Source organism: Sardina pilchardus, chromosome 4 (genome assembly GCF_963854185.1).
Source record: "Sardina pilchardus chromosome 4, fSarPil1.1, whole genome shotgun sequence".
NCBI lineage: Eukaryota > Metazoa > Chordata > Actinopteri > Clupeiformes > Clupeidae > Sardina > Sardina pilchardus.
The window spans coordinates 6031599-6051582 of NC_084997.1; the positions used below are offsets into that span (position 1 = coordinate 6031599).

Genomic DNA, 19984 nt, shown 5'->3' on the forward strand with positions numbered 1-19984 from the left:
TCGTTTCCAACATCAAATACTCTTTTTATTTTTGGAAAGTAAACTAAAGAATGTACTGCTATCGGGGATGTTTTTATGTGAAATAGTCTGAAAGTCACCATCAACCTCAATATGATCTGACTCTCGGTGAATCAAGTGCAGGTTCAGCAGCCGTGGTTTCCCACTTGCCAGGCTTTGCAGAATAGATGCTTGGTGTTTCTCTCTTTTGGGATCAGTGTGGTCTACTGGTCTCACTGCACCAGAGCTCTCTCTATGCAGCGATGGGGGAAGACTGGGCTTTGATATCCTCACAATGGCTACATTGTTTCTTGTCCTGCTGTGCATCTAATGCTGAGCTTAGGTTATTAAAGTACCTTAAATGCAGGTCCAGTCAATTGAGTTCAGTTCAGTGGAGTCCAAATAACCTTTATTCTTGTCCCTGAAGATCGATTCATTGATGTTTACATCAACAGACAATTAGGAGTGATTGCACACAACGTATTATGGCAACGACCACCACAACAGCATGCAAAAAGTGCTGTTGTAAGCTTTGTTATTGGAAATACTTACCGTTTTGTTTAAAGTCATATACAGTATTAACTGTAAATGTATGTGTGGTCACTCATTCTATAAATACACTGTAATGGGGGTAATTATTTGTAAATTATTTATATAGATAACTTTCTCTCTCTGCATGCACGACATCTCTCAAATAACAGGTGCACAGTAGGTCAAGGTGTGCAGTCAGACTAAACAGTGTCTTCTCAGGTTAATTTTTATCAAGCCAATGAATGATTCATCTCTGAGTTTACCATTCCCCCACTTCCTCTTATGTCGTGTGGCCTTCACCAGGCAGGAGGACCAGGGGAGGCTTCTCTATCATGCAAACAAACTCATCAATGGATGCAGTAAGCTACCGACTCATTGACTGGCACATCTGCTGTGGCCTGAGAGGAACCCGCCCATACAAAGACCTCCTGAAGGGGAAGTTATACTCCAGCCCACACAAATGACTGAGAGACAGTTAAAGATGAAGCATGCAAGCCTACAGTCACAGGGATGGATCTCACTGACAGATGGAGACACATGTGTTACTCTTTTGGCCCGCGTTTTATCCACCATGCTTCCCCTGTAGCCTACAGAGGAGAGAAAACTTCTAGAACTGAATTGTTAATGCCTGTTGAGAAATATGAGCAAAGCCATTATCTTTTCAGATCTCGTCCGCAGATTTTTTTTAAGCTTGTTCTGTGGCCAGCGTGCTTTATTGTTTTTTTTCTGACTCACTGCCCGAGGAATTCATGGACCACAATGAAAATCATTCTGCGCACTTGCTGTAAAAGATGACCAATGACATGGGTGATGCGGTCATCCTTTAGGGTTGAAATTCTCAATTATAGCCCCTCTACTCCTCTCTGACGTGCAGATGAGCCTGTATTCAAGCCTTTGTCCCACCAAATGAAAAGCTGTGCCCACACTTTTGAGTCAGCGCTCTCTCCAACAAGAGTGGTATTCACATCCCGGCCCTCTACAGTGGATGATAAGGCAGTGGTCAAGGGGTGGAGAGGGAGATCGAGATAGTCAGAGAGGCATGTAGACATGCTGGATGTGAGGAGTTATGGAGATGCTCCACTCTCTTCTCTTCTCTCTCTCTCTCTCTTCTCTCTCTCTCTCTCTCTCTCTCTCTCTCGTCCTCACTCCCTCCCTCTCTTGCTCTTCTCCTTTCACACAGAGAGAATGTGAGTCATGCAATTGTTTTGAGGTCCTGATGTGTTTTGGCAAGATAGCCGGGCATTCCTGGCACACACACTGCACTCTTCCTCTCTGAGGATGTGCAAAGGAGTGGGAACATCTCCCACTCTAGCTGTGGAAAGAATACGGCTACTTTCTGTAAATGCCCCAACATGGCATGGTACAAAGACAAGGTTTTGGGCAATTTGTGATTATTTTTGTATGGAAGATTTTTGTCTTGATGAAAAATTGTTTTCTGGTACTATTACAGTAAACACTACAGATGATGTTTGATATGTGCTGCTTCTCTGCCCTGTGTGCTGAGATCCAGCAGTCTGAGCTATGCAGGCTGCAGCTTAAGGATACAATGGAATGAGGCATGCAAACGTGCCCGTCCTACCCCCCTCTTTGTCTGCTCAGATTTGGGAGGTTCATTTGTCCAGCCTACTGGCTTCACAGTTGACTTGCTGGCCATCGGTGTTCCAATCGTGGCTTTGTGTTGTGAGGACAATCACTTGCTCCTTTCCACTATTAGAAGTTAGATAACCATTGAAGACACCACTCTCTCCCCTCTGTGTCATGGAGCATGCTCTTTGCCTTGGAATTTTGACTTGGGTTGTTAATGTATTTGACCTCATGGCCCTCTTATCAAAGCAATTCATATGTTTTATGCCACTGAATAAGTCAGTGCCTCATGCACTCTATATCTACATGGGTAATAAACCAAATGACATTTGTAGTTGTAATATCACAAAACGTTTCATATTGTGTTGACATGTGTTGAAACGTACCATTGTTTGAGATGCCAATGTTGAGAAGATAGATAGATAGATAGATACTTTATTGATCCCCAAGGGGAAATTCAAGGTCCCGGCAGCTTAAGACACCACACACATCATACACTACACTACAGTGTAAACAGCATAATACAAAGGAATTTGTAGTCAACTTTATAGATTTCCTTGACTGGTCTTTACTTTAGCTATAACAGGTGAAGTTGGGTATATCACTAACTCCATAACGACCACCTCACAACATAATGACGTAAAATGTGTGTTAGGAGAGAGGAGGGGCTTTGAGCGGCACAAACTTCGGCGCCTTCACTATCGGAGCGCACTGGAACCAGCGTTGCTAGTCCATCTAGGGAGAGCACTTGACGGACGCAAGGATCGGACTATCGTTATCTCAGCGCGATGGGGGTTTGTGGAAGATGTTGGGAAAGTTATATATGGATTTTCTTTATCTTACCATGGATTTGTGTCGGAGCTTTCAATTTAGATACTCAAAATATCCTGAGGAAGGATGGGGAGCCCGGTAGCCTCTTTGGATTCTCTCTCGCCCTGCATCGCCAGTTAGAACCAACGGACAAAAGAATGTAAGTTGTGGCACTGTGTTTATCGGAATCGATTTGTATCTATGGATTTGCAGGCTCAGGCGCTGCCTGCATGACGTTCACTAACAGGTTCCAGTATTTCTCTCACTTTGTTCAGCGCGTGCGGCAATTGCACCTGCGTTACAGCTCCCATGCTCGTGCCACACTATAGGACAGTCATGATATTATAACACTAAACTAACTCTAAATTTTCTTTCTTTCTTTTTTAGAAAACGCAACTGCAGTGTTTGGTCTTTATAGCAGCTTATTTTATGTTATTTTATGCTAATACGCATGCAATAATGCTTATTTTAAATAGCCTATTTCACACGATTCCATACCACCACACCAACACATGCCACGAACACGGTGGGTGGTTGTGTGTGGTGTGGGGGACGTGGTCATTGTGATTGAAGAACCCTTTGACAGGGACCATCAGAGAGGGGGAGAATGCATATTGCATTTAAATAGTAGACCTATGACTTCTTCTCTTTCCTGGTGCCATGAATGTAAGCAGGTTGTCTCAGACATACAGTACATGGCTAGATGTTTAAACTGTTAAAAGACTGGATGACCAAATAAAGAGAGATGTTGAAAGAGTATGGCTTATGGCAAACAACCACATTCAAGATACAGATTTGAGAGAAAATATGATGCTGTAATCATTGACTGTCCATTGTGTTGCGCTGACTGACCTTAAGTTGTGGCAGGTGATTTGTATAGGTCTGCCTTTTTTTAACACTAGTTTTCTCCCTAGTGTTAATGAATATGTGGTTGACTTGAAAGGGAAGAAAGCAACTTACAACATTGTGGAAAAACTTACCCATAGTGACATGTTTACTAAATGTGCTGTACTCCACTGATACGGTAAACATGAGCTGCTGTTTGATGTCCTTACTTGGGAGTTCTTTCAGTGGAGATGGACTGTGAGAGGAAACTATCTGTGACCTCACGCATGTTTGCCCATCAGTTAGAGGAAAATGAGCCAGAGTGAATGATTGGTTTAGTGTGTGTGTGCGAGGAGAGCACCAGTTTGGAGAGAGCAGAGTGTGAGTTTTATGTGTGCCAAGTTACCAACTGTGGTCTTAAATGTTAGGTCTTCAACATTGGATTGGATGTAACATTGATGATACAACAGTTTGTTAATGTTAGACTATTTACAAACAAGATCATTTGTCAGGCATGTTTGAAATAGATGGTGTATGATTGTGCACAGACACATTGGCTAGCTTGTGGTGATGTGTCTATCCCAGTTTGGGTCAAACATGTGTGTTATCTCTGAACCAGCAGCAGCAGACAGAGCTCAGTACGCTGTGTTCACTGGCAGACAGAGCTAGCTGCAGCACGCCGCTTGCATAGACAAAAAGATGACGCGGAGGTGATAGCCTTTTTTGCAGCAGAGTTTTGATTTCTAAGATGTGCTGTGGTGATAATCTCGCTAAAGCAAGAAGTAAAATAGCTGCGGACGTGACTGTCCCAGTTCGCCATCTCTCAAGGACCAGATGAATGTTCATTCCACTTTTGCTTGTAAATTCTGCCTGACTATTAAGACTATTTAGTTGAATGAATATGATAGCATGCTGTAGTTGTTTGTGACCTATTCATGGGTTTCATCAGGTCCCTTTCCACAGGTGTATAATCAAGCACCATGCAGTCTGCATTCATAATCTAGGTACTTGATTTTATACACCTGTGCAAAGGGACCTGATGAAACCCATGAATTGCTTTGTTCATCTGCTTGATGATTTGACCACAGTCTTTACCACAGACACTTACTTTTATACTGAGGTTAGAGAGTGTGTACAGAGGTTAGAGAGCGTTTAAATAACATCGGTCAGGCAGACCCTGAGAACAACAGTGAGCATCACATTTGCTTGTGTGCTTATGACAAATGGACATAATGCTGTAATGCCCCATATTAGTGCCTGACTTCGGGTTCCAAAGGTCTCTGCAGGGATTCACTCATTTTCACAGTTTATATGTTGGACATAATTTAGTAGTTCATTACGAAATCTATACTATATAGTTACTGCTTTATGCTCAAAGGTAGAACTAAACAGTTGACAGATAGCTACAGAAGGACTGAGGCTGTGCTCAATGGCAGCTTCCTCAGCAGATGCAGTGCATTGCTAATGTTGGTTCTGAAAGCATGTTTAGTAAGCTCCACAGCTGCTGAGTTGGGTAGCAGGTGTGCTGAATAGCGTTAGACTCATTTCCTCTCTCGTCCCTGATGGCTACAGTATTATCCCTCTGCTTGAGTCAGACAGAGCTCCTTTGGAGGTCTCAACTATTGAGGCTTCTTGTCTTGACTGAACATTTTGCAGTTCCAGTCCAGAGCCTTTCATGCTGTCACATGTACAGTTTAACCTGGAAGAGGTTTGAAGCTTTGTTTGGAGGTGGAATCAATCACATGGTTCCATTAAGATTGCAGCAGAACTATCTGTTTTATGGCACAATGAGTTTATTCCTTCCTCCCATTCATATAGTCCTTTGGAGTGGAGAGGACAGGTTTGGATCCACCTTTTCCATTCTGTTCGTCTCAAAGGTCTCTGCGCCCTCTGCAAAACAAAATATTGGATACGTCTTCTATGAATAGCTATGCATGTATGTGTATGTGTGTAATGTATGTACTGTATGTATGTGTGTGTGGACGGGTGGTCGATAATGTGGTTGGCATATCTCCACAATGAAACCAGAGAAGCATCCTCTGGGTAATGCAAACAAGACCATCTGTGGACGTAATATGATAGATGGTGTGAAGCTGTGGAGGAAGGGGCATTTACCATTCTCCGTCTGAATCACTGACCGGCATAATGGAGTGGACTCTTAGTTCCCGCGCTGAAATGCTTACGCACAGACTGCATTAGTGCAAGTGGAGTTGTGTGCCAGTGGATCGGTCACACTCTGGCTGAGGGGGGTGAAGTGCCCATCAGCAGCGTGCCAGAGGCTCCAGTTGCACATCCTCCACATGCGGCTGCGAGTCGACTCCACAGCTGTGCAGCAGGACGCTGGGGCCGTCAGTGTGCGGAGGTGACAGCCATCGGCCATCTTTAACACCCCCCCCCCCCACCTCTCCCCCCCAGCCAGCGTGCACCTGTGGTGGTGCTTTTGTTGTGTCTGTGTCCCACGATGGCCTGAGTGGGCTGCTCGTTGGGGACACATGCATGGCTATTTCTGTGTGCGAGCCGAGGCTCCTCGTCATTAAAGTCACACTCTTTGTGTCACACTGGTTTTGTGTGTGTGCCAAGGGTCAGCCGGGGCAAGGCTTTGTCTTTCAGAGTTCCCACTGAATTGCCCCATTAGGAATCACACAAGAATGCCTAATTTGGTGCTCCGCTCACACAGAAAACGTTGAAGTGATTCATGTTTAGGAATGCTTTTCTAAAAATGACCGTTTGCATAGAACTGCTCTGCTCTGTTGTATTTGGAAGCACATTTGCGTCACCTGCGATGTTCTGATGGCTGCAGTCCATTCATTAGTGCTGTTCTCCACTTGCTGCTGCGGAGTAGCACAGGGGAACCAGAGCAGTGAGAGCCCTGATGAATGGGGATTGCTGGAGTCAGGAATTCTTCACCAACTGACTCAGATCTGATTGTGGAAAGAGCTTTCATTCCACTGAACCATGTGGTAAATAACAGCAATCATCTGAGAGAAAGTTGATTTGTCATTCCTTTAAACCAGTGATCCAGTTAAGTAGAGTCGGACGCCCTCACTTTAGCTCCCTTCCACACCACAGAGGGGGTCTGAATGCTCTTATAATAGGAAAGCTGCTTAGGCCGCACTGAGTTCAAAGATGCGGCCAAAGCGTTTTTTTTTTCTTTCCTCATAATGAGCAGCTTGTTTTCCGTGTGTGTTAAAGGCAGTGGATGTAAAAGCCGGAGAGTAGCAAGTGAATGTCAGTGTTGGCCCTCAGCAACTTGTGAAATTCTACAGTGATGGCTGAAAGGCGCTGCGCTGCTCTGTCTCCAGCAGACCCAAACCACTTGTACATGCCCACATCTCTGTGGCAAGGGAACACATTCTAAATATCTCCCAGTGCCATTGGCAATCAGGAAACGCAAATGAATGACACATTCCAAAGAGTTGTAGGAGAGCAGATGAGAGACATTTGCACCACGCCAACGTGAGTCAAATGGCTTTAAGACAGAGATATGAAACATGAACAGGAAATGGAAACCTGTCTGTCAAAGTGTGTCATGACACAGTCTGAAAATAGATTAGATGACAATTAGATGAGGAACTTGCACACTTCATGCACCCTGATGATGTGTTGTGTAGAAGTCCTTTCTTCTTGCTTTTCCATGCTTTCCCCCCCTAAAGCATCTGTTTCCCCAGCTCCGCTTATGTTTGGCCTCTTGTCCCCCTGTGCATGGGCAGCAGGCTCAGTGCCAGGCTGGAAAATGTGACCCAGTATTTTTTTTCTCCTCTCGTCAGTTGTCCAACAATAAGCTGCCTGTTTGCACTGTTAGCCCAGCGGAGATAGATTTACATTTGCTGAAGTACCCGGCAGCGCAGTTCATTCATAAAAGCCTCTCAAAGAGATTGCTGCACAGGCTTTTATTACAATGGCAATCATTTGCTGGCTTCTGAAGGATTGTGTGTCAAAATAAGCTAAGCGGTTCAATCAGCTCACTCCTCAGACAAAGGTAGATTTTCTCCCCTTGCAGAAAGAAGCTGTACTCAGCAGAGCCGCCGGAGCAAGTGAGGGAGGTCAGCTGTAGTGTAGAGGTATCTTATGATAGACAGGTCTCTATTGACTTTAAAAAGCTGCATTGGGTACGTTCCCTTCCCCTGTTGCTACTGTTTGGTGCTACAGTATGTCATGGCACTGACACTTCCTGGCTGAAATTTACACTGGAGTTGCCAGTAAACACCAAGGTTCTGTTGCTGTCTGTGCACTTAAAGAGTGTATTAGATTACTAAGGTAGCTGCCCGTGGAAAGACCTTTTTTGTTTTGTTTTGAATTCATCAGTTATCAGAGCAGTTATCAGTGGACGTAAGCATCAAATAAATCTTCAACAATCAATCATTTTGTGAAATGTATTTTTATCTCAAGCTTAAGAATCAGGCTGAACAATGAGCTTTATGTGTGCTGTGTTTAGTGCACCCTCAGTGGGAGCTATGAATATATGGATCTCATATACAGTGCAGCCCTGATTTCCACTATTCCGCCTCCTTCCACTTCATTTGTCACAATGAATTATTGAGCCGTCACAGCTGTTTGTGCATCTGCTGCTGAAGCTGCTGTCACTTCCATTCAGCCTCAAAACAAGCAGTCATTAGCACTGCTGTATGGGAACAATAAGATGGCATTTGTTATTCAGGTTGTGTTGTACCTGAAACCTTTTGTTCTGTTCATGACCATGATAGAACAATTTTACAAATGCTTTCTTTCATTATAACTTAAAGAAAGATGTAATTATAAAGTTGTGAAGGTGTGAAGTTATGTTTTTAAAGTATATAATAAATCATTTGACAAACCTACAGCATAGCTTTAGTGAAAACATACCAAATACAAAGACAAATGGATGACATAGATAGATAACAGCATAGATAGAGTGAAAGAGCACAGAAATAGAGTGAGTGAAAATCACATGTGTGTGTTGTTTGCAGGCTGCTGGTCGGAGCTCCCAGGGCCAAGGCTTTGGCTCAGCAGATGGCCAACATCACTGGAGGCCTTTATAGCTGTGACATCACGTCCCAGTCACATGACTGCGAGCGCGTCGAGTTCGATAATGAAGGTGAGTGCTCTCCCCCAGGTGCGCTCCTCACTCTTAGACCACGCCATGTCCCTCTCACGCACTAACGACACGCTGCATTCACACAGCCGACGTGAGCGTGGAGAACAAGGAGAACCAGTGGATGGGGGTGACAGTGCAGAGTCAAGGACCAGGAGGCAAGATTGTGGTGAGTCAGTCAGTCAGTGGCTTTGCGCTCTCAGCAGAGGCATTCCAAACCACATTACCCACAAGTGCCCACAGTACCCAGCAATAACCAGCGTTAACTTTGGTGGTGTGTGGTGTTTACTCAAGTGCAATTGGTGTTGTGTTTTTGATATGACGTGATGGTGTCGCCGGTGCAGACTTGCGCTCATCGCTATCAGAGGAGGCTTTTCGGGAACACGCGACAAGAGTCGCGCGACATCATCGGTCGCTGCTTCGTCCTGAGCCAAGACCTGACCATTGACCGCCTGTCGGATGAGGACGGCGGGAACTGGAAGTTCTGTGAGGGCCGAGCGAGGGGCCACGAGAGATTCGGCTCTTGCCAGCAGGGCCTCTCTGCCACCTTTACCAAAGATTATCACTATGTGGTCTTTGGAGCCCCAGGCGCCTACAATTGGAAAGGTAACTATTATTGTTACCACCTGTGCTTTATGCAAGTGTGTGAATGTGACTTACTGCACATAAAGTGATTATAACAACCACATTGCCCATATAAAGTCTTTGTCTTTCTTCTTCATGTTATTCTTTGAACACCAGGGGTCCACAGTCTAATGGAAAGCATAATCCATCAATTATTCATAAATGCAATTAATTATTCATCCATTCATATGCAACTATGTGGTCGGTAAACACCTTGTTGTGTGCATCTCATCAGTGTGATGCGTTTGACATATCACACATTTCACACAGTTCACACATTTTCACACATGCACTCTTCTCATTGCAACCATTTATGTGGTCTGGCCTGTGAGTCTGGCGCTCTCTGTTTCATTCGACCGACGCCTCTACTCCTTCCTCTCTCAACTGCCACAGGCATCGTGCGGGTGGAGCAGAAGAACAACACCCTGCTGGAGATGGGCCTCTACGACGACGGGCCGTACGAGGTCGGCGATGAGAACCGATTGGACCCCCTTCTTGTGCCAGTGCCTGCAAACAGCTACCTGGGTAGGTTTCGCTGTGGGGAGGAAATGGTGCGCTCCTGGCAAGTTTACCACCACACAAACACCTCCAAGCCCACACTGAGCCTTTCACTTCCTCCCTGAGTCTGTGTGAAATTGCATTCTGAACTCACATATGCTGTTCATGACTAGTCTGTCTGCTGTCAGTCCCGATGTGTTCTTCAACAGCACGTCTCTTCCTCTACGTCGTAATAAGGGCAAGTCTGTAGATGTGACCCCCGATAGCTACCTAGGTTTGTGAGGCCTGTTGGCATTCCGTTTTTTTATCATATGCTCTTCAAGCCTGCACCCATCACAGCTCCATGGTAGATTTCATGAGGCTGACTCATCATTATCATGAGGGGATCATGTCATGGATGAGGGGCAGGAATGCACAACACTGTTCCATGGTTCGCTTTGTACCATAAGCATATCTCAGGTGTTCTTTGGTCTTCACTCAGTTTACAAATGCTTGAGTGGCGTAAGGAATGTCCCGCTTGTCCCGCTGTCTGCCTGTGTGTTTGTGCCTTGTGTAGATGTATCTCAAACCGCTCCTTCAATTCAGTCATTTTTCATTATTTTGCGTATACATGGTTCTTAATTCTACTTGTTTTAAGTGCCATAATTCTGAACAGTTTAACTGTTTAACCTGCAGGGTTTTCGCTTGACTCCGGGCACAGTATCATCAGAAAAGGAGAGCTAACTATTGTGTCTGGGGCCCCAAGAACTAACCACAGTGGGGCTGTAGTTCTTCTAAGAAAGGAAGGCGAAGTGTCCACCATGCTCTCCCCAGAGTTCATTCTAGAAGGCCCTGGGCTGGCATCCTCCTTTGGATATGATGTTGCTGTGGTCGACCTGAATAATGATAAGTAAGTGTGTAAAACAGTATACGAATATTCACCACATGAATATTAGAAATACATATTCTAAAATGGTATATTATATTATACTATTTTATGTAATATTATATTTAGATTGTGCTCTAATTCTCCAGGTGGCAGGATATTGTTGTGGGAGCTCCGCAGTTTTTCCTGAAAGACGGCGAAGTGGGAGGAGCTGTGTATGTTTACATCAACAAGGCTGGCAGGTGGAATGACATCATCCCAATCCGTCTCAATGGAACCAAAGACTCCATGTTTGGCTTGGCTGTGGAAAACATTGGAGACATCAACCTGGACACCTTTCAAGGTTTTGCATTGTTTTGCTGCAGTTGAATTGTTTTTAAAGTTATTTAGACATCTTTCGACCCTGAAGTGTAACCATGCAACTGTCTATTCTCTCTCTCTTTGTTCCTCCCTCTCAAACACGTCCTTTCTGTTCCTCACCTTTTTGCTCTCTGGCAGACATCGCTGTTGGTGCTCCCTATGATGATGACGGGGCAGGAAAAGTGTATATTTACCACGGCTCCGCTAATGGAATCATCACCAAACCTGCACAGGTTAGTGCTTTCCTGAGGTAGCGCTGCACGTCTCGTAAGATAAGTGGTTGTGCGAACAGTATGTCCATTACCGAGAGAGCTAGCGAGAGCGAGAGAGTCCATTTGAAATCCTAGGATTTGCTGCACTAAAAAACATTATCCAGATATGTGCCATTCTGACCATTTACTCTGGACAATCAATACCATGCTGTTATTTTACGGTAGCTTCGCTTGGCTGCCGTTTCCTTTCCTTGCCTTCACACTTGATTGCATATGCCAGTTTTGCTGTAAACGCTACATTGAAAATTCTTTCATTGTAGGTTCTCAAAGGGAGACAGCACAACATTAAGTTATTTGGATACTCTCTAGCTGGAAACATGGACCTTGATCAAAATTCTTATCCTGATATTGCTGTTGGGTCCCTGGCGGATGCAGTGTTTGTTTATAGGTATCCCTTTATTTATTTACTTACTGACGTACAAGCATCTTCTATTTATTTTGTAAATTCTATATATTCAAATATGTCATTGATATACTGTATACGTATATATGAAGAGTTCAGATGCAAAAGTCTCTAAATCCACTTTTTGTCAAAAATGAGATAATGATGGTGAGTGAATGCTCTTCACATATAGTGTAAGTTAATTCAATAATTTAGCTTCAAAACTCACTAAATCTCATTCTCTTCCTGGTCTGAAATATTGATTTGTAGGCGAAACCCTATAAGAGCCTGATTCAAAATGCTCATTTAAAAGAAAAGTGGTCAGACGGATTTAGAGGCTTTTGCATCTGAACCCTTCATATATTTATACCTGACAGTACTTACAAGGTATGTCCATGCTGCTTCCTCAGGGCCAGGCCAGTTATAAGTATTAAAAAGAATGTGACCGTAACACCGAAGAAGATTGACCTGACAAGGAAGACCTGTGGGAACAGCATATGGTACGATTTTAAAACAAGAAATCAGCATCAATGGATTATGCTTAATGTTGCTTCATTTTGATGTACATGTCTTACCATATGTTATACACAGCCTCACAGTCGAAGCTTGCTTTTCCTACAAAGCCAATCCTTCAACATACAGCCCTAGAATCAGTAAGTATACAGTTGATATCTCTAACATCACATAAGGTCACGTGCTCCTGACACTATTGGGTAGAAACGGTTTTGTTTCTCTCCTCAGCTATTTCCTACCTGTTTGAGGCGGAATCGGTACGGCGGAAGCAGGGACTTAAATCCAGAGTGACATTCCTAAAAAAGGCAGACTCGGATCAAGACTTCCAGTCCAGTGGAAAACTGGATCTCCGAGGACAGAACAAGAAGACATGCTTTAAATCCGAACTTAGACTTCAGGTGCCTGACCTTCTGTCATTTCAGTCTGAAATTGTATTGGCACTGGCACATTCTGTCTAGTTTTAAATAGTGTTAATCATACTCATTTTTACACTTAATTATTTGTATAGCACATACAGTAGTTTAGAGGATAGGTAGAAATGTAAAGAAGTGCCACAAATCACCATCTGTTTTATGAATGTGCACAGAGGGCTCAGTTTCTACAGAAGCACAATAGCTTGAACTAACTTCACCTGATCTTGGGAATGGGTAGAATGAAGGCATAGCGTTTCCTGCTGCCTTTAAATTGGATGTGTTTGCAAGATCTTGCAAATCCTGTGCAGAGGTGCAGCATGGACTTTTACACTGATCCCTTTCATATGCCGCAGGACAACATTAAGGATAAGATCAGGGCCATTCCCATCGAGGTGTCCGTGGCCATCCAGAGCAGCAAGCGGGGCAAGAGGCAGAGTGCTCTACCTCAGCTCATCCCTGTGGTGAATTCGTCCGACTCAAGCAAGGTCCTCGCGGAGGTAAGCATGCAGTTTGGCTGGCTTCGGGGGGGGGGGGGGGGGGGCCTGAGAGGAAGACCTTCTCATAATGTCCGCTGATAATATTGATTCCGCACAGGTGCACTTCTTGAAGGAAGGATGTGGAACTGACAACATCTGCCAGAGCAACTTGGAGCTTCAGTACAGATTTTGCTACCGCGAAGCTAAGCAGGATGTGTTTCCCCCTCTGCCTTTGTGAGTGTGATTGCAGATATGACGGTGATTGAAACTGACAGATGGTGTTAAATCAGTTTGAACTCTTCTGCTTTCAGTTTTACACTCAGCGTTTAGGCCAACATGATGAGTTCTTGGTGTGAATCCAAATGTTTCAATCATTATAATCATCATATGTTAGCATCATCACCATATCATGCTCTCATTCTTTTTTCATTTTGCATGTGTTTTACCTCACCTTAATAATTACTTTGTATATAGGCTTTTTGGGATGCATCCAACATTTCAGTGTTCTCTTGTTAGGCAAAATGGTGTTCCACTGATCTCGCTGAGTGATCAGAAGGACATCGCTCTGGAGCTGACGGTGACTAACAGGGGTGGGGACGACGCCTATGAGGCCAGGCTGGTGGGGATGTTCCCCAGCTCACTGTCCTACTCTGCCTTCCGCTCTCAAAAGACTGGGGTAAAGCCAGGCCGCATCAGGGCCACCTAATTACCTTCATTCACCAAGTCTCTTGTGAGGATGATAGCCAATGTATGTCTTTTCAATCTTCTTCTGTAGGATAAGCAAGTCATTTGTGCAGCAAATCAAAATGGCTCTCAAGCTGAATGTGAACTTGGCAATCCACTCAAAAGAGACGCAGAGGTATTTGTCTTTACACATTCTGACAGTGTACATTATGCCACTTCTATCAATCTACTGTATGTAATTGATACCACTGGAGCTAATGAAAGGACTGTTATTTCTAGCTGAAGTTCTACATCATATTGAGCACAGCAGGCATCTCGCTCAACACCACTGAAATCGCAATCAATCTTCTCCTTGAAACGTAAGAAATGAAATAACATTTTGCGTTTTTGAAAAGCAAACCTTTAAACAGAATGCTTAATTAAAAATGTTATATGCAATAACATCCCCTGGTATTAACGCTGTCTCACAGAACCAGTCAGCAGGAGAGGCAGGTCACAGTGGAGGCCAAGGCAAAAGTTGTGATTGAGCTGATGCTGTCTGTCCATGGGTGAGTCTGAATAAAGATATGCTTTAAGGGGAAGATCATTGGTTAACAGAGTGAATGTGAATGACACCAATAGATACACACTGTTTCCATAACTTGAAATGATACAAATATGAAGAGGCTTAATGTCTGAGACCAGCTGTTTTCGGATTTTCTGCAGGGGGCCCAAGCCTAACCAGGTGTACTTCGGTGGTGATGTCAAAGGGGAGAGCGCCATGAAATATGTGGAGGACATTGGCTCTTTGATTGTATACGAGTTCAGAGTAAATATCCCTTTGCAATTTTTCTGTGCTATTTTACTGCCTTGTTTCAGTTATGTAACATTTGCTAAAGCATTTGATGACTGGACATAGAACACTTACTTTGACCAATGATCACCACTGTTGATCCAACTTCATCCTTTGATGCCCCCTGACCAGATTGCCAACCGTGGGAGGCCTTTAACGTCCTTTGGCACGGCTTCACTAAACATCCAGTGGCCTAAAGAGAACTCTGTGGGGAAGTGGCTTTTGTATCTCGTGGATATTGAGGCGGAGGGCTTGGATCAGATCAAATGCTCACCGGAGACAGAGGTTAACTATCACAAACTTATTAAGGTATGTGCAAACCAACCTCTGCATTCATCACTCAGACTGTGCAACAGTAACACCCGTTCTGTTAATATAAGTGATCTACCAAAATGATCCTATGTGTAGGAATCAAAACCGTCCCGGAAGAAACGTGCTGTTGAGGAGCGCAAAACAAGGGAAGGAGGAGGGCTCAGTTCTCTGTTTGCTGAAAAAAGGAAATACAAAACACTGGTAAGCATAACTGTTGTCTGCAATTACATACAGTAAAGACTTTCTTGAGCATCAATGTAAAATGTCAGGTAAAGGGCAAACTGTCTGATCATTCTGTCTGTGACAGAGCTGCAATAATGAAGTCAAATGTGTGGAGATCAAGTGCCCCCTGCTGGGCTTAGACAATACTGCAGTCATTCGGCTGAGGTCCCGTCTCTGGAACGCCACATTCCTTGAAGTAAGTCAACTGCCACACATGCTTGGTCTTCATATACTGCGCTTACTCATAAATTCACACGGTCTATGATATATACACCTTATGCTTAACTTCGGTCATGTCTCTTCATGTTTGCTTTCAAAACAGGACTATGCCACCCTCAGCTATCTAGATTTGATGGTCAAAGCATCACTCAGCCTTGATGTATCCACACAGAATATTATCCTGAGAGATGCAGAAACTGAGGTGAATAGCTATATTTTGGTGCTGCTTATGCCTGGAAACAATACTGAAAGGCCTAATAAAAAAAAGCCAACTATGGGAGTAAATAATAATGCATGCTCGGTTGTGATGCATCGCTCAATGACTTATTTTCATCTCATATGCTCTGGCCAATCAGAACAGCCACTGAATATGTCATTTCAACTACTGTGTTCTGTCTGTCCTAGATGAAACTCACTGTGTTCCCAGAGAAGACGGTGGCTCTCTACAGTGGAGCCCCCTGGTGGATTATCCTGGTGGCAGTGCTTGCAGGCATCTTAATGCTGGCTCTACTGGTGTTCTTGCTGTGGAAGGTAAGCGATTAGGAATAAAAAAAAGACCTCATGTGTTCGGACCATCAAAGGGCTACGTGCTTTTAACATTACATCACCACACGGTAGCACAGAGTTTTAGGTCATGGAGAAGGCTGTTGATTACAGTGATTCACCCCCCTGCTCCCTTTCTAGTGTGGTTTCTTCAAGAGAGCTAAAAAAGACCAGTTTGATGCGGCGTATCACAAGGCTGAGATCCATGTCCAGCCGTCTGATAAAGAGAAAGTCACAACTGAGGCTTAGTGCCTCAACTCATGGGTAAAATAATAATAAAAAGAACAAGTGTGGGCTTCTCAACCAGCATGGTGTGTCAGCTTTAACAGACTAACTTTGGCTTGAGTGAAAACAAATGATTCCTCATGGCAGCTTTGTCTTCCAACAAAGCAAATCTAACTGGCTTTGTTGCTGATGTGTTTGCATTTGAAGAACGTTGGTCTGCATTTTTATTCTTCAAGCATTTTTGCTGAACTCAGTCTCTTGTGTCTTGTCTCTCTGTCTCTGTGTGCTTTGGAGGTTGTCTGTGTGTGATTTAACGACTTTGTCTGCGCTGCTGTCGCCGTGCTGTGTTTGCCTCTCAGGCCACACTTGAGCCACTTGCACTGTCTCTTACAGTACATGTCAAGCATGCATTCTGACCAGCTGCCACCAAAATGCTTGACTACCATTTCCTGTTTCAGATGATCAACACTTTATTGATCAACCAACAAACCTTCAGACAGAAAAATGTTTTGGTATTGAATCAATTTCCATGTTCATTCTTGTTAACAGTGTGGATTTTTCAAGCATGCCAAATATGAAGACACCGTGCCCAAATACCACGCTGTGCGTATACGGAAAGCTCCAAAACAATTTAAGGATGGAAAGATCCAACTAAGTCCTTTTGAGAAAAAGCAATGGATGACCACATGGACTGACGATGAGAGTTACTCTTAAAGCACAATGTTAACATCCATGGTGCTGCCTACTCATAAGAAGATCTGCAGTTACAACTGCAATGGCCCAGAGAACTCATCTTCAATGTTTTCCTTTTGCACACTTGAAACGGATGTTTTTAAATGTCTTACTATTTGTTTATCATAAATATACATTGATAGCACAGTGCAAGAATGGCAGGAAAAAAATATAAACAGACACTTGGGATCTCCACCTGGATACTTAGAGTTGACAGAAAGAGGAGAAACACAATGTCTCAAAATGACCAAAGTAGACCGTTTCTTCGAGGCAACAGACCTCATCAAATGTACAGCTTTTTTGTAATGGCATGTCAGTCATCATTTATCTGCTTCAGCCAGTTCACAAAAATGACCAGAAAATTGTTTTGTATATATTTATTTTTAGTACATTGTGTATATTTATTTTTTCATGACCTGTAAATTCATTTATTTGCCAAAGATTTTGTCTTTTTTTCATTTTATAATGACATTTTTGAGGAAGCATGAGAGACTGGCACCTCTTGCAGCATTTGTCTATGTTGCTGACAGGTGCAATACAAAGCATCAAACCTCTTTACTGTAAACACAAATTGATCTTTTGATGTGAACTTGGTCCTTATGACCTATATGGAGACTTGTAAACTCAAAGGGCTGGTTTTCTGTGACTGAATGAAGCCTAGTTTTAGATGAAAAGAGAACAATGAATATTTTCATTGAAGAGAAAAAACCTATAGTCTTGAACTATATAATCATTCACAACAAACTGGCCCAAAAGGTAGTAGATTATTATTCAAACCATGTAGTTTTTACACTGTTTCGACCAGATTTAAGATTGCTCTAGTATTCTAGAAGATCTAGTATTGCTTGGACTGTTGCAATATTGCATTTTTATTTCTCCTTTCAAAAGTGACAACTGTGAAGGTAGGATATAATAGTGTCTATAGTTTGGAATTATTGGGCCAACAGCTAGGGAGATCTGCTATGACCATCAGGTACAATGTAGGATATGTTTACAGACTCTCTTACATAACTGTTTAGCTACTGTGTCCATGATGATATTATGATCAAATGCATGGTATAGGATTCTATATGAATTTCAATATGTTTATAACTTAACAAAGGGAAACTTTTAAGCATGTTGTTTTAGAATCCTGCAAGTGAACATAATGAAATAGGTTATGTAAATAAAAAGCAAGTCACACTTTAATTGATGTGTTTCTGGTTTTCTAGTTTGAAGAATGAGGAATGTAGGCTCAGGTGGAGGAACATGGCTTGGGTGAGGTGCTATTATGATTTGATTGGGAGGGGTTCATGATCTGAGGTTTAGAGTTAAGGTCGGATTATGGCAAAGTTTAGTTGACAGTTGAGAGTTACATGACAAATACTGGATAGATTAAAGATGGTGTACCCACTGCAGACTGCCTTTTTTATGCTGTCAAATTGTTACTTTGTGTTTTTGTAAGTGTCATCACTGGTGTATGTAGTCTTGTCCTGTCATGAAGCTGCAGAATGTTTGGAGCTCTGGAAGGGCTACACTGCAATAAAGTCTCTTAAAAATAAAAAATCTCAATGATTTCTACCCCTTTTCTACCGCCACGAACCAGGTGCTGGTTCCGGGCTGGTACTAGTGCCAGTTCGGTGCTGGTGAATGCATGCCAAATTTATATTAATTAGTGGAATTCTGTTCATGGGGGCCATATCATCTGCATACTGCACATGCACACACATGCCCACAGACACACTCACACGCACGGCTATGCAAATTGACAAGCGTCATTTATTACGTGCGGCAGTCATATTTTGTACCACTTTGCGGTGCATCTAGTTTAGACTAGGCTAATTGTTGTAATGCAGTGTCTTAATATTCGGAATGCAGTCTACCCAACACACACACAAGCTCACACACTGACTAGACCCATTGTCATTGATTTGTGGTTGATACAGGCCAATTATGTATGCTATGCTTTCATTTCTAGATTGCGAAAAAACAGCACATGCTGCCTTTGAAGTTAGCTATGGCAACTATTCAGACAAATTTGCTATGAACTCTTGAACTATGAAAGAAAAGGCTGATAAGTACTGGTATGACTCATCATGAAACCAAAGCTAAGAAGCAGATGGATGTATACAAGTATGTATACCTTGAATTTCCCCTTGGGGATCAATATAGTATCTATCTGTCTATCTAATATCTATCTATCTATCTATCTAATGCAGCCGTGGTCTACTAGTTAGGGCTTCGAGCTTGTAACTGGGGGGTTGCCAGTTCGATCCCCGACCAGTCCACAGCTGAAGTTCCCTTGAGCAAGGCACCTAACCCCTCCCTGCTCCCCGAGCGCCGCTGTTGGGCAGGCAGCTCACTGCTCTGGGTTAGTGCGCTTCACCTGTGTATTCACTGCGTGCTGTGTTCACTAATTCACAAATTGGGATAAATGCAGAGACCGAATTTCCCTCACGGGATCAAACAAGTATATATACTTATACTTAATCCTTAATTTAAGCATAAACAGCATTTAAGCACAAAAGCTATTGATAATAATCATCATTGAGATTAGTATAATGTATTATTCGAGATGCCAACAGCATACAGTGAAACTGTATTTGAATGTGAAACATTATAACAGTTAGATCCAGTCAAGCATTTATGTCTTTTTAATATCTGATTGGATGAGAGGTATTCTTTGAGTGGCAATATTCCAGGACATCCCCACACGGATCCTTTACCACTAATCAATCCGCATTTTGGAATGAATTGTAATGCAAATATTCCATTCATTTAAACGGGGAGAGCAGCAATTTCATAATGTCACATTTGACAGTTATTGCGGGACTTCCTTGACTGATGTAGTAGCCTAAATGGAGGAAACATGTTAACTCTTACCCTTGAGGTAGGGTAAATAACAGAGTTTCCAGAGTTAGTTCTGAAAGACACAGCACACATTAATTGGTAATCATAACATATTTATTGAACTTCATGAAGTAAAAGTGAAAGTGGAACATAGAGTCCAAAGAT

The 19984-nt window shown here is 43.0% G+C and overlaps 1 protein-coding gene across 2 annotated transcripts; it reads left to right on the forward strand.

The window, feature by feature from the left end:
- Window positions 1-2828: 2828 nt before the first annotated feature.
- On the forward strand, window positions 2829-18529 carry itga6a (integrin, alpha 6a). 2 transcript variants are annotated; one of them, XM_062533816.1, is made up of 26 exons: window positions 2829-3082; window positions 8694-8821; window positions 8908-8987; window positions 9163-9424; window positions 9836-9967; window positions 10616-10829; window positions 10955-11148; window positions 11304-11398; window positions 11698-11825; window positions 12230-12319; window positions 12411-12472; window positions 12561-12730; window positions 13099-13242; window positions 13340-13455; window positions 13738-13897; window positions 13997-14080; window positions 14185-14264; window positions 14376-14453; window positions 14611-14713; window positions 14870-15046; window positions 15146-15250; window positions 15357-15467; window positions 15594-15692; window positions 15896-16021; window positions 16175-16297; window positions 16808-16943. In XM_062533816.1, exons 1-25 carry the CDS (start codon window positions 2901-2903, stop codon window positions 16280-16282), a joined length of 3228 nt encoding a protein of 1075 aa, XP_062389800.1. In that variant the 5' UTR covers window positions 2829-2900; the 3' UTR covers window positions 16283-16297; window positions 16808-16943. The 2 variants fall into 2 exon arrangements, with proteins under 2 accessions (XP_062389800.1, XP_062389799.1); XM_062533815.1 differs by lacking the exon at window positions 16175-16297 and having other exon boundaries at window positions 16808-18529.
- The last annotated feature ends 1455 nt before the right edge of the window (window positions 18530-19984 follow it).

Bases quoted from the DNA above. Each gene is read 5' to 3' on its own strand.
- itga6a (XM_062533815.1), top strand. From the start codon at position 2,901: ATGGGGGTTTGTGGAAGATGTTGGGAAAGTTATATATGGATTTTCTTT. The intron at 11,149-11,303 runs GTTTTGCATTGT...GCTCTCTGGCAG, and splicing joins CAACCTGGACACCTTTCAAG to ACATCGCTGTTGGTGCTCCC. The intron at 12,473-12,560 runs GTAAGTATACAG...TTCTCTCCTCAG, and splicing joins AACATACAGCCCTAGAATCA to CTATTTCCTACCTGTTTGAG.